This window comes from Asterias amurensis, chromosome 2 (genome assembly GCF_032118995.1).
Source record: "Asterias amurensis chromosome 2, ASM3211899v1".
NCBI classification, from domain to species: domain Eukaryota; kingdom Metazoa; phylum Echinodermata; class Asteroidea; order Forcipulatida; family Asteriidae; genus Asterias; species Asterias amurensis.
Genome location: NC_092649.1, coordinates 9218324 through 9233346, shown reverse-complemented (window position 1 = coordinate 9233346; position 15023 = coordinate 9218324). Strand labels below are relative to the sequence as shown.

Sequence of the window (15023 nt, the reverse complement as noted above, 5' to 3'; positions counted from 1 at the left end):
GCACGCACCATAGGTGTAGATATCAATCCATCCTGCATCTCCAAATATTGATATTAAACTACGCTTTTAAAAAATGATTTAGGATGCAACTTTATGAATTTGAAATGTTTTACTGTTTTCCGATGTCTTCTTCATATTGGTGAATGTGTTTGAACAAGTTCAGAAATTTTGGGTAACAATAACATTTATTTAGTTTAGTTTCTTTCGTTCAAATCCCAAAATGAATGGAATCAGATGGTATGTTTTTAAAGTTCATCTGCAAAAGAAAAAAATGTGGAAAGATTTGATCTTAAAGTGAAAAACTAAAATTCAGTTAAAATCTTATTGTTGATTTAAGCATCGATAAAACTCCCTTACCCCTCCCCTCATTATCATTATCCCACATCTTATGAATATGCACGAATATCCAAATTGGCATCTTCCACCGTTGCCACTTAATGAATATATTATTTAACTATTTCCATTACCTATCACACATTACATACCCTCCAATCCATATCCATGCCTCCCACTCCTTCATTTCTGCCTAATGAATATTCAAAAGCATGATAAGCATGTCCCCTTAATATAAACCTTGCATGTTAATTCGACCACTGAATTAATTTCCCCCCACCAATCCTAAGTATTAGTTCTCCATACACGTGAAAATAATTTGCATGTTAATTTATTTTGTCGATGAATATTCATGAGCATGTGTATTAATTCCAGCAATTGCATTTCTCTGTGCATGCTTTATTTCTTTATATCTATCTCCATCATCACTTCTACTATACCACAGTGCGGAAGGTGAACAGCATGCGTAAGTTATGCCATATTTCTTGTAGTCTTCTTCAGAGTGCATTTTTTATATTTTTTTCTTCAACGCAACTAACAAAATGTTTTGTTTTGATACTCACATTTCTCATTCATTTCATTTATTTTCCTGTATTATTTTGTGTTGATGATCAGAAGAGTATGGGTTCAAGGCCCGTTCTTGGATTGTGTCCAAGGCAGTTCATGTTCATGCGAAAATAATGTGGGTTAATACTGCAATGTGCCACCTTCAAAAATCATTCATAAATACCTGGGACATTCTGAAGGGTCGAGAGGAGATCATGTGGCTGTGTTTGATTGCACGATATAAACACAGTTAGAAGTGAGTGAACATGACCTTGCCATAAGCTTTTTGAGGTATGGCAGACGAGATACGTTCGTGTCACACGCCGCGACTGGTGCCACGCTCACCATGTTGGTGGTCATTAGGTTTACGTGTAAACGCTGTGTCGCCTAAAATGCGCACTTCACTAAATAACATACGTTCTATTTCTATGGTCAATACGCACAAATTTACAACAACTTTACAGTGTTGTAGCATTGTGGCCGCCATACCTCAAAAAGGCTTATTGAAGACGGCGCTGTCAGATGAGGGCGCTATCAGATGATTGCCTCCCTACGGTGCACTGGAATTTGAATCTAGAGCTCAAATATCCATTTCACAGCTAAGAAAAAATATCGCTGTCACTCGCACATTTGCTGAGAAAACCGCAGTATGGTAATGGCAAACAAGTATATGTGCAAAAGAATCTTGAAGCTCTGTGATTGTCTTGTGGCTCAATCAGGGGCCTTTTTCAGAATCTGATTTGGGCGTCTGGTCTGATGGCTTGGTCTCGGTCATCTTTTTTTGGAATAGAGGGCGTTTTGCATGAGTTTTCAAAACATCAAACAGAGCCTGGGGCTGGAGTCGGAGCCAAAGGTCTAAATTCCACGTATCCGTCATGCCTTGTGCGTATTGCGTAAAATAAAAAAAAGTACGCACCAAGCAATGTTTTGTTGTTGTTCAGGGATATAATTCAGTATGCGATAAGGGGTGCGCTCGATTAGCTTCCCTGGGTCGACCTCGGTCTGCCCTCGGTCTGCCCCTGGTAGACTTTGACGTCTTTCCAGGGGCTCACCAGGGTCAGCCCTAAGTGCCCTGCTTGTGGGGTAGGTCACTTGGGGGCTGGCTGGAGATGCATGACGTCACCAAGAGAGGGTGAGTGATCGTTCGATTAGCTCTTGTCAGGGGCTCACCCGAGTGAGCAACGCGGAGTCGACACAGGGAAGCTAAACGAACGCACCCAAGGATACATGAAATTGTGTGTGCTGATAACATGTGGTTGTGGGTTTCATTTGGTGTTGGGACATTCTGCATTGGTTTTGTATACTTCGTGATGTTATACAAATTTACAAGGTGAGTTGTATCACAAAACCACTGTTGATCTTTACAAAAAGCAACATTGTGAAAAAATACTGAAAGGCGATGTTACTGGCTACAAATAAGTACATTTTTGGAAGTTAATGGCCCCCCAAATTTATTTAAATTTTTAAAGGTAGGTTCGTATATTGGTTTTTCTTAATTGTGAAATTAAAAAGTAAGATACATAAATATCTCATGGGAAAGTTACAACTGAGTATAGTATCTACTTGCTTAGAAAACAGCAAAAAACTGTCGCATTATTTTCACAAGAATGTCAAATCCATCCACATTAAGGGAGGTGATAGCAGGATACCACCCACATCTCTGGCAGCAGTGTTCGCAAATGGACACCAACCCATCCTTTTTTCAAAATGGTTTCTAAAATCTACAGCTACAGTACTTCTCATCAAATAAGTTTTTGTAGTCATTAATTTTTTTTCGAATTTTTACCAATCTATGAACCCACCTTTAAAGACACTGGACACTATTGGTAATTGTTAAAGACTAGCCTTCACAGTTGGTGTATCTCAACATATGCATAAAATGACAAACCTGTGAAAATTTGAGCTTAATCGGTCATCGAAGTTGCGAGATATTAATGAAAGAAAAAACCACCCTTGTCACACGAAGTTGTGTGCATTTGGATGGTTGATTTCGAGACCTCAAGTTCTAAATCTGAGGTCTCGAAATCAAATTCGTGGAAAATGACTTCTTTCACGAAAACTATGGCACTTCAGAGGGAGCCGTTTCTCACTGTTTTATACCATCAACCTCTCCCCATTACTCGTCACCAAGAAAGGTTTTATGCTAATAATTATTTTGGGTAATTACCAATAGTGTCCACTGCCTATAAATCCACTGTTTGCATTTTTAGTTTTTCAGTCAGCCAGGTCCTTTTTTTCCTGTGTCCGTCATTGGTATGAGTACTATCACTAAATTATTCAAACTTTTTTTAAGACGTTTCTTTCATCTCCTTTCCCCTTCCGTAATGACAGGGATAAGAAGGAGATGGACCAGGAGGAGTTCATGTTCTTCCTGACCGGTGGCGTCGGTCTGGAGAATAAACTAGAGAACCCAGACTCCTCGTGGCTCTCTGATAGGAGCTGGGATGAGATATGCAGAATGTGTGATAGACCCGCCTTCAAAGGCTTCAGGTACAATCTTCCTCTCTTTTGTTCTTATTTTTCGGCTCATGCTCGCCCCAAACAAGGCTAAAAGCCACCCCTGGTAAGGGGCTACTAGAAGTAAGCATGTAAGTGACGCTACAAGAAGAAAACATTTAAGAAAACAGATGAAAATAACTCAGGGGAGCTGAAGGTAGGAGTTTATATTCCTCTTAATGAAAAAAACAAAAAAACAAAACCCAGTCTAGTTTGCAGGGTGGAGGGAAACATGCGCCATGCAAGGAGCATTAAAATTCCCTAGAACAACACATCGAGCTGCAATCACTTTGTCTTTCTGCGTCATGGTGCAAGATTACACAATCATTCCTATAAACTCATTTATTTTGTACTTTCTTTTGCTGTTCCATTTCCACAGGGACCACTTCCAAGACCATTTAGAAGAGTGGCGATCGCTGTATAACAGCAAGGAGCCACACAAGGAGACCTTCCCCGCCCCCTGGAACAAAAAGCTCACAGACTTCCAGAAGGCCATTCTTATTAGATGTCTCAGGCCAGATAAGGTATTATAGGATTTGCATTCTGTCTAAAAGTGTGTGAGGCTTGGTTTTTGATAATTTTACCGATACGACTTTGTCTTGATAAAGTTATTAAAAACCAGGCCTTACCGTGTTAAAAAAAACCTATTTAAAGGCACTGAACATGTTGGGTAATTACTCTATAAATGTATATTAGTATAACAACTTACTTGGTAACAAGCAACAGAGAGCTGTTGATAGTATAAAACACTGAGAAACGGCTCCCTCTGAAGTAACCTACAGTTTCTGAGAGAGGGGTAATTTCTCACTAAAATATTTGAATCTGAGAAAGAGTTCAGGCCTGAAGCCTTTCTCAGGCATCTGAAAGCCCACACATTTTGTGCAACAAGGGTGTTTTTTTAAATAATTATTTGACCTATAGAGCAAAAATATTTCCACAGATTAGTTGGTTTCTGCATATGTTGGAATACACTTAGTGAGAATACTGGTCTCTGACATTAATAATAATAATAATAATAATAATACACGGTTTTTATATAGCGCTTTTTCACGGGGTGTCTCAAAGCGCTTCCGACATTATTACCCCTGGTCACTGGGCCTCAAATCATTCCTTAAACCATCTCAGCTCCCGGGGGAGTATACAGCCTGTGCGATAATTATATGCGCCACATGGCTAAACCAATCACAAGAACCATCTCTGCCCTCACAGGTACCCATTTACCCCTGGGTGGAGAGAAGCAATTATAGTTAAGTGTCTTGCTCAGGGACACTAGTGTCACGACCTGGATTCTAACCCACATTCTGCTGAACAGAAGCATCAGAGCTTGAGTTCGGTGCTCTTATCCACTCGGCCACGACACCCCATTAACCAAGTAAGGCCACGCCTTTAAATCCTCTTCACCACACTTTGATTCCCATTTATCAGCTGACGTCACATTTTGCTTGGCAACTTTCTAATTAACCGCTAACTCGTTTGATATCTTCATACAGGTCGGCCCTCTTGTCACTGACTTTGTCATCAGCAAGCTCGGTCAGAAGTTTGTCCAGCCGCCACCATTTGACCTGGCTAAGAGCTTCGTAGACTCCCACTCCTGCGCCCCTCTCATCTTCGTTCTGTCCCCTGGGGCTGATCCCATGGCTGCCCTCCTCAAGTTTGCTGGTGACAAAGGATTCAGTGGAGAGAAGTTCAATGCTATCTCACTAGGACAGGGACAAGTAAGTCGGCAAGATGTTCCTTTTCTGAAATAATTTTGGGTTGAAGAATGAAAAATTTATTTGAATCTGCTACCTCCGAATTACTCGACCAATTAAGCTATGTATCCCTATGTTGACAAACAGTAAATTTGATAGGGATTTTAGATATTTCTTTTTTCTTTAACAAACTAAATTCTCTGCCATTTGGACAGGAACAAGCAAGTGGAATTATCTCCATTAATTTATTACTTTAAAGCATTCTTTATACACAACATTGTAAAACTCAGAAGGTTCTTATCATAACAAAATTAAATTCCACTCTCATTCTGACAGGAACAAACACTGCATTACTTAAAAGCTTTCTTTGTAAAACAAAATAACCTACTTTTTTTCTTCAAATACATTCATTTTAAAATTCAAAAGAAATATTTAATCGTTAATTAAATTTAAGTGAGTTAAAAAAAATCGCTCTTATATGTGTTGTGGTGGTTCTCAAGGACATGTCACATTTAATGAGTGTGCTCTGATTTTCAGGAGCTCAAAAGAGATAGTTTTTACATGGTGTCTCCCAAAACTCACTTGGTTGTATCTTCACCATGCAAAGTTTCAAATCCTAACTTGAATGAAATTAATGATTGTACGATGTGACACGTTCAACAGGGTCCAGTAGCATCCAAGCTGATAGAGGCAGCCAGGCAGGAGGGCACCTGGGTAGTGCTTCAGAACTGTCACTTAGCGGTCTCTTGGATGACTGCACTGGAGAAACTCTGCGAGGAGTTCACTCCGGAGACGGTGGTTGGTGATTTTAGACTCTGGCTGACCAGCTACCCATCAGACAAGGTGTGTATTAAATGGGTTAAAGGCAGTGGATACTATTGGTAATTACTCAAAAAAATTTGTTAGCATAAAAACTTACTGGGTAACAAGCAATGGAGAGCTGTTGATAGTATAAAGCGTTGTGAGAAACGGCACCCTCTGATGAAGTACTGTTGTTTTTGAGAAAGAAGTAACTTTCTACGAATTTGATTTTGAGACCTCAGAATTAGATTTGGGTAGAATTAGATTTTGATTAAGCTCAAATTTGCACAGGTTAGTTATTTTATGCATATGTTGAGACACACCAGAAGAAGACTGGTGTTTGACAATTACCAAAAGTGTCCAGTGTCTTTAACCCTCTTCTTGGTATCATCAACAACTGCTGTACCATTTCATCTTTGTATTTATTTTTTTATATTTAAACTGTGGAAAAGGTACCTCCAGACCAAAGCTGTATATCCAGAGAGTTTGTTTGTTTCGTTTGTTTAGATGATCTTCCTATCGAGGGAACTCAACTCACTAACTCGCACAAGGGGATATAAAAGGGGATGTATAACTAATTGATAAGTTTCCCCCCCTCTTCCCACCTATGATTTTGTCTTTTGTGTTGTCAAACCTCTTCAGGTCGAATCAACCCCCTCTTTCTACCCTTGACCCTTGTCTCTGTCTTCATTGTTCATCATTGTTTTTTTCTGTGCATCTTGTAAAATTTGCCAAACCCTTTTCCTCATGAATATATTTTCTTCTCTCTTTTTCTGATAGTTTCCGGTGACCGTACTGCAGAACGGTGTGAAGATGACCAACGAGCCTCCAACCGGTCTAAGGATGAACATGTTACAATCTTACATCAGTGATCCGATCAGCGATGAGGAATTCTTTGCATCTTGCCCAGGCAAAGAGACTGTGAGTAGACCTCTCTACACAGTTCTGTTCTCTTTTATCTTCTTTTGATTAAGAAATTCTGACCCAAAGCTAACTTTTTTATGAAAATATGCTACTAATTTTGGGTTGAACAAATAAACTAGAACCTGCAACCTATAGAAATGTACCAGCACTCTACCAACTTGAGCTAAAAAAAACCAATGCTCTTGTCAATTTTTCTTTGTACAATCCCAAATTATTTTATTTGTAGTTTCCGTTGTGGTTTATTAATTAGATCAGACACTTGAACACCGAGTGTGAAAAACACGGCACAGTTTTAGCATGTACTAGGTAATTTTGGTTGTAGCAACCAAACAGTTCTTTTTCTGTTTTCAGATACAGTTTTTGTTTAATTTGACTTCAGTTTAAAGGGAAATTGTTCACTGAAAAAATGTTTCTAGAATGAAGTTCACAAAGAGTAGCTTTTAGACTAAAATTAAACAATAACGTTTTGGATCCTTAACAATCCTGTATATAATACCTTTGAGCCAGGCCCACTCTATCAAAATACTCACGTGGGTTTACATTGTTTGTGTATTATTCAGGCGTGGGAGAAGCTTCTGTTTGGGATGTGTTTCTTCCATGCTCTGGTCCAGGAGAGGAGAAAGTTTGGTCCATTGGGCTGGAATATCCCATATGGTTTCAACGAGTCCGATCTCCGCATTAGTATCAGGCAGTTACAGGTAAGCAGTTCTCTTATACCTCTAGCACAAACTTTTGATGCTTGGATTTCTTCTTGTTCTCATCAATCCACCCTCCCCTTTGCTGAGATGTAGAAGGCTTTTTCAAACACAATATCAACCTCTACCCCTAGCGATACACATTTATATCCCTGGGTGAACAGAAGCAGTTATAGTAAAGCATCTTGCTCAAGGATGCAAGTGTCATGATCAGGATTTGAACCGAGACCTGATGACTTAACCACCAGAACTTGAGTTCGATGCTCTAAATCACTCAGCCATGACACCCTGGTACCACCCGACTAGAACTGTGTATTAAGAGAGTTATTACAACTTGTGATAAGCTATTTTTGGTATAAAAAAAAACTTGTGCACATATAGGTTGCCAGGTTAGTCTGCACGTTGACTTGTGCTTCATTTGGGCCGAAATAGCATCCAGCAACCACTCGACCAAAGAAAACTGGGACGGATTAAAAAAAAAAAAAAAGTTAAAAGACTTGGGACTAGCCTTAATCTCCTAGCCTAACTCTTTGTGGAATTGACCCCAGGTCCCTCTATATCACAACTCTCTCAAATCACAGTTCCGCTCCAGACCAATCAACAACAAGCCCTGAATATTCAAAAAGGAATGACAAATAGCCATTCCTGCAGCTTTCTTTGCAACTCATTTTGCCTGGTGCATGTTTCCCTCCATCCTATAATCTAGACTGTTTCAAGAGGTATATAAATTCCTACCTTTAATTCCCCTGAATTATTTTCATCTTAAAAGTTTTCTTCTTATAGCCTACCAAGAGTGGCCTTTAGCCTTGTATCGGGTGAATTTGCACAAACATTAAAAATAACTTTGTGACTTTTGTCACCCCTCAGATGTTCGTCAATGACTACGATGACGTCCAGTATGACGCCATCACCTACCTGACCGGGGAGTGTAACTACGGCGGCCGCGTGACAGACGACCGTGACAGACGCTGTCTCCTGACCATTCTTGCGGATTTCATCTTGCCCAAGGTTGTCCATGACCCCAAGCATAAGTTCTCACCCAGCGGGAACTACTACCCGCCTCCCCAGGGAACCTATGAGGAATACTTGGAGTTTATTAAGGTAGGGGAATATAGGATGGGAATTTTTTCACAAATTTGTTTTATGTAAGTCGCAAGATTCACACGGCCTGAAGGCTACTTCAAGGTGTGGGCTACACTCTATTTTTTCCTAAACCAGGGCTGAAATAGGATTACCCTCTTGACAGTCTATATGGATGTAGGCTTGGGTATCATCAATCAGGAGCCTGGCTGGTAGATCTGAAAGCTTTACCTCCCCAACTTAACGAAGCAATCATGATTAAGTGTCTTGCTTAAGGACACAGGTGTCACGACTGGGACTCGAACCCACTTTCTGCTGATCAAACACCAGAGCATGAACCCGAGGCTCTTAATCGCTAGGCCATGACACGCCATGATATGGGTAGGGTGTCGCAGGGTTAGCTAGCCCTTATAAGACATAGTGGCCACAAGCGGCTTGTACCAAAATACCTATAATGGCCGCAAGGTTTCACCTAATTTAATTCACATAAAGAGGTTAAAATAAAGGTCATGTTCAAATATTATATTTGTTTATGTATGTTAACATAGTATCCCAAAAACTAAATTTTCTGTTTCATGTTATGTTTTTTTTTTGACATTTTTACTGACACAATTTAATAAAAGAAACAAACAATATTTGCATTGTCTGTGCGTTTGTGATGATTATACAGAAATGAATGGTCTAAAAGGGTTAAGCACTCCTCATTATATCGCACATTTAAACATTGTCATGTGATCTTTCTCGGCCAGTCAGAATGGATTAGCTGTCCCCATTGTGTATTTAATAATTTCTTGTTGCATTGTTTCACAGAGCATGCCCACAGTACAGGAACCGGAGATCTTCGGCATGCATGACAACGTGGACATCTCCAAGTCACTGCAAGAAACCAAGCAGATCTTTGATTCCATCTTACTGACTCAAGGAGGCAGGGTTAGCGCTGGAGGAGGAAAGACCGACGATGTCCTCTTTGAGATTGCACAGGACATCCTCTCCAAGGTCTGTTTTTTTTCAAATTTCGGAAAGTAATGTCCAAGTTTGGCCACAAAAGCTTGGAAAGTATACATCCTTTTCATTGAGTTGGTGTGTTAATGGATGAGCAGTTAATCTGCCTGGGGTAGCCAGCAGCCCTACTGGTTTATGCATGATCCACTGCTTGGAAAAGGAACTAAACTACATGGGGATTACAGCAGTGAGTTGCCTGAGAAAGGGGATGTTTTATTCTGGCTCTTTCTTTGATCTAGCTTTCTTTGTATTGCTTTGCATTGAAGCCCTTGCTGTGTCCCTGGATAATTAATGGTATTAAACAGCTTGGTGTTTATAACCCCTTATGAGAGTTTGCCAAGTTCCCTTGACGGCAAGATCATCTAAACAAACAACAACAAAAACAAAATAGGAATTGGTAGATAGAGTTGACTAAATAGTCGCAGATAGTGTTCATGTTTTGTTTGATCAAACATAAACATGAAATAAACTAATCATCCCCCTCTTTCGTCTTACCCAATTTCTAATTAGCCTTTGGCTTTTGTTGTTTTTGTTTTAGTTGCCCAAAGACTACGATCTGGAGGAAGCCTTGAAGAAGTTCCCGGTGATTTATAACGAAAGCATGAACACTGTGCTGGTTCAAGAGATGGAACGCTTTAACAAGTGAGTTCACTGTCTGCTGCATCTGAGAGGAACTTTCCTACTTGACATTAATTATTAATTTATTTATTAGTTATTTTTTGTTTTATTTAACCAGGGTAGCCCATCAGTTGTCAATGAACTGTTCTACCTTGGGGCCCTGGATACATACTATAAAATAAACTAGACATTCATTTTCATTCATTCAGTAGCGTTTATTTCAATGCTATCGTTCAATACAATAGTGCACATTTAGGTCGAACTTCGAAAATTGATATTAAGTTCACAATGATTCAATAAAAAGCAGCAAATCAATGACAACACTGCAGCAAATTAATGACAACATTAAAGGCAGTGGACACTATTGGTAATTACTCAAAATAATTATCATCATAAAACCTTACTTGATAACGAGTAATGGGGAGAGGTCGATGGTATAAAAGATTGTGAGAAACAGCTCCCTCTGAAGTGATGTAGTTTTCATGAAAGAAGTAATTTTCCACGAATTTGATTTCAAGACCTCAAGTTTAGAATTTGAGGTCTCGAAATTAAGCATCAGAAACCACACAACTTCGTCCCAGGTCAAAATTCCAGTTTAACCTAGTTAACTGGGGTCAACTGGTTCAACTGGATAGTGATCAAACTCGTCCATTTTCCATATTAACCAACTGGTTTGGACTAGGTTTAACTGTGTTCAACTAGGTTGAAATTATAAACCAGTTGGTCTCTGTCCATTTTCCATATTAAACCAACTGGTTTTAACTGTGTTTAACTAGTTTATCAACTAGTTCCAGTTAAACCCAGTTTAACTAGGTTCAACTGGAATTTCGACCTGGGGTGTGACAAGGGTTTTTCTTCTTTCATTATTATCTCGCAAATTCGACGACCGATTGAGCTCAAATTTTCACAGGTTTGTTATTTTATGCATATGTTGAGATACACCAACTGAGAAGACTAGTCTTTGACAATTACCAATAGTGTCCACTGTCTTTAAGGTATAAGGTAGAGCAAGGTGCTTTTGTTTCCTAACCCAACGGACAAATAAACACTTAGTACAACCAAGTTATGGTAACATGGACGTAAAATGACGGAGACAATACAATACAATACAAAAGCAGCTACAAAATTTCCTACAAGAATACTTAGAGTCCTAAGAAGTACATAATAAAGCTTGGGAGTAAAAAACAAATAAAAATTATCATCCATCGTGATTTTCCTGTCTTCATCATTTCTATCATCCATCTCCTAACAGTTTGGGAAAGGCGATTCGCAGCAGTCTTCAGAATCTCCAGAAGGCCATCAAGGGTCTGGTGGTCATGTCTTCAGAGCTTGAAGCCGTGGCTAGCAACCTCCTCATTGGAAAGGTAGATATCTCAGAATCACATTGCTAGTAGCTCTTACTCTCTAGGCCAACTTGCCTGTGATACAGGGTTAAAGTTCATAGAGCTGCTTAACGGTAAGCAAATTTTCATGCTAACTATAGCAGAAACATTTGCTTAAGTGCATTTCACGGGTTAGTAAACAAAATTAGCACCGGAAGTTTAGCATGCTTTTTAGTGTGCTTACAGTTATCACACAGTAAGCACAAAATCAGCCGTTAAGCAGCTCCATGAAATTGGTCCCGGTTGACCTCAATCCTCCACTATCCTCCTTCTATGTTACGTCACACAAATGTGTTTGGATTTGGATGAAATTGGACTGCCTGACCCAGTGATATGCAAATGTTATTTGAGGTTACAGCCCTCAGTCATTCAGAAACCTTCATTTGGGCAAAGAGGATGTAGAAGGATTTGGAAGGGTTATTCTTCATACTTCCTGCGAACAAATGCTTCACAAATTTGCAAGAACACTTCAGCTGTGCTCTACTTCTTCAAGCTCTACTTCTTGAAGAGAAAACAAAGCTGTCGTGTCATGCATGAAGCCTTTCTCGGATTCAAATTCCTTTGTCAAAAGTTACCTCTTTCTTTAAAACTACATTTCAAAGGGGGTCGTTCTAACAATGTTTTATAACATCAACAGCTCTCCAGTGCTCTTTACCAAATGAGACTTCATTTTTTTGTCAATTACCAAAGTTATACCTCCCTTTCAAAAACCAGAAAAGTAAAAAAAAAAAAGCCTACAGTATGCCATTTGTACATGTGGATCAGCCCTTATACTCATCAAATATTATTTTTTCCAAAGACCAACTATCACGCCTGTTAAAATCTCTTTTTCCAACCCCCCATAGGTGCCAGAGATGTGGTCCAAACGTTCTTACTCCACCCTGAAACCCCTGGGTAGTTATATCACAGACTTCTTGGCTCGACTGAAGTTCCTCCAGGATTGGTACGATAACCTGAAGCCCGACATCTTCTGGCTGTCAGGCTTCTTCTTCACCCAGGCCTTCTTGACTGGCGCTATGCAGAACTATGCCCGAAAGTACACCATCCCTATTGATAAGTGTGGATTTGAGTTTGAGGTAGGTTCAATTCAATTCAAAATTGGATAAACATTTATTTCCATACTTAATACTGGGTTCTGGGTTCTTGCCAAAAAAAATAGTTAAAGCCCTGACGATTTGAACCAGAGCAGAGTCTTTCTCAAAGGGTTCTTATATATAGCACTTTCTTACACCCCTATGGGTTTATCAACGCACTCAGTATAAGAAGGAACTATAGATAAAGAGTAAACTTGCGGGTACAACTACATGTATGTGTAAATCTCTTTTGAGTGAGTGTTGGCTCAGAAAAGAGCTCTTTGGAGAGACCAAACCGGCTTTCAAACCAGCCAACACTCACTCATAAGAGATTTTTTTGTTACAGTTCCTTCTTATTTCTCCACACCATGCAAAGCATCAAGCAATATGCACTCAATATACCTACAAGGTATGTGAAGCTATGTTTTGAAGTATGAGACTTATTCCTTCAAGTAATATCTTGTTTTGTTCTTCTATTTTCTTGTCTCAGGTGCTGCCCTGTGAAACAGTGGAGAAGCCCCCAGAGGACGGAGTCTACGTCAATGGTTTATTCCTGGATGGAGCACGCTGGGATAGGAAAAAGTAAGATCAATGATTTTTCCTGCCAAGTAATATTGTTCCCTCCATCCCAACCCCCATTCCTCCTTATTCATTGTTCACTCCTTTTTCGGTGTACTTTCTGCCTCTACTTCTCTGGATCAATTTAAAGGCCTTCTCAAAAATCATTTCATTAATTTTGTTTGTTTGTTCTCAATTAACATTGTACAACACATAGGGACGCAGTGTGTAATTGACTTATAAGAATGGTTTATTGTTATAATTACTTTGTATGTATTTTTTACTCTACTGCTTATGTTACACTAGTATACTTGTTCATTTGTGTTGAATTGTCATTAAGCTTTTGAGAAATGTCAGGCCATTTTCTATTTTTTGATTAACCGTCTATAATTCTTTTGTCCTGCCGTATTTGAACTATTGCATTCTTATATAGACCCCTTGCATGTGACGTCACTAGCTAAAAAAAAAACCTCACTGGGGTCAAAAAGCGCCCTCACTGGGGTAAACAAGCACCCTCACAGAGGATAAAGGAGGCAAATGACTGAACAATAGCTTTTCTTAGTGCGTGAAAACGTGCGCGTCAGTGAAGCCTTTTACGTTATGCAAGGGGCCTATTGGGTGGTTCTTCAACTCAGTGTAATAGACTTTTTACTTTTCAAAAGCAGGCTGTTCGAATATTTTCTTATGCTGGTTATCGTGATCATTCGGATCCGTTTTTAACTATGTAAACTTCTAAAATTCAATGATCTTTTTTGTTACCTTTATCACTCATTTATTTGACTTCTAATCCTAGTTTTGCTCCCCTTGTTTTTGATATTATGTTATTCTGCTTGTTTAAGCACTGTGGTACTGCTTTGTGAGAGTGCCATATAAATGAAATGACGTCATCACATGATTTTTTAAATTTTTTGCATCAATTGCTAACTGAAATGGTGTAACCTGAATCATTTTTTTCTTTATGCCAGATTGGGCAAATTCCTTTGAATACACAAAAAATTTCAAATTCCGTTGAGAAATTTGTAAAACTTGACGAAACGGCTATGCATTTGTGCACAAACGCAATCATGTCTAGTTGTATTATATTGTATCGTAACCTACCATAATGCATTACCTTCTTCTTGTTTTGTCTCTTTCTTTACCTTAGCTTTAAGTATAAATTCTTATGATACTCAAAGTACCCGTTAGACAAATATTAACAGAACATCATTGTTTGCAAATAGTCTTGTTTAACCTGTATTTTCTAGTACCTTAACTTTAATGATACACTCTACCAACAGAAGTGTTGGTTTTATTATTGTTTATTTTATTATTTTATATAGTTAGCTGAATTAAGGGCATGAATTTTGTAGAATTAACAGTATTTTTATGGTTAACCAATTGCCATTGTCCAAGGAAAATTCTAGAGATTCTGTCCCCCCATATGGTAATTAACATTGGCTGAAGGTTGATTCAAAAGAGAGCACTATCAGAAGATGTTTATACACCTTTCACTGTATGGGGTGAAAGAATCTCCTGCCACAACATTAGTCTAATAATTTGTGTGTTTTTTTCTGTTGCAGGGGACTTCTTGCCGAGTCTCAACCCAAGGTTCTGTTTGACCCCGTTCCTGTCATCTGGGTGAAACCTGGTAAGTAAAGTCATCTGGCCACTGCATTTTCAGATTATGATTCTTTACACTTTATTCCTCAGTCCCGGGTTTAGCTTAATTTACTTCACTTGCTCTGTATGTGTAGAATGCTAGTTGCATTAATTACAGTCCTACAAACAAATTTCCTCGCTAACCTTTGAAATACGCTTGGAGTTTTCTCTAAGCTTGGGTGTCAA

At 39.0% G+C, this 15023-nt stretch overlaps 1 protein-coding gene across 3 annotated transcripts in view; it reads left to right on the top strand.

Moving 5' to 3' along the window:
- Positions 1 to 15023, top strand: part of LOC139952183 (dynein axonemal heavy chain 12-like) — a 62338-nt gene that overhangs the window by 44933 nt on the left and 2382 nt on the right. For 2 of the 3 annotated variants that reach the window (XM_071951238.1, XM_071951219.1), the window contains 14 exons: positions 779 to 799; positions 3211 to 3369; positions 3755 to 3899; positions 4866 to 5090; positions 5730 to 5909; positions 6648 to 6788; positions 7352 to 7489; positions 8354 to 8587; positions 9377 to 9562; positions 10107 to 10210; positions 11439 to 11550; positions 12414 to 12644; positions 13132 to 13223; positions 14759 to 14826. In XM_071951238.1, the coding sequence (XP_071807339.1) occupies positions 779 to 799; positions 3211 to 3369; positions 3755 to 3899; positions 4866 to 5090; positions 5730 to 5909; positions 6648 to 6788; positions 7352 to 7489; positions 8354 to 8587; positions 9377 to 9562; positions 10107 to 10210; positions 11439 to 11550; positions 12414 to 12644; positions 13132 to 13223; positions 14759 to 14826 (2036 nt within the window). The remainder of the gene's footprint in view (positions 1 to 778; positions 800 to 3210; positions 3370 to 3754; positions 3900 to 4865; positions 5091 to 5729; positions 5910 to 6647; positions 6789 to 7351; positions 7490 to 8353; positions 8588 to 9376; positions 9563 to 10106; positions 10211 to 11438; positions 11551 to 12413; positions 12645 to 13131; positions 13224 to 14758; positions 14827 to 15023) is intronic. The other variant, XM_071951227.1, reaches the window with a different exon arrangement.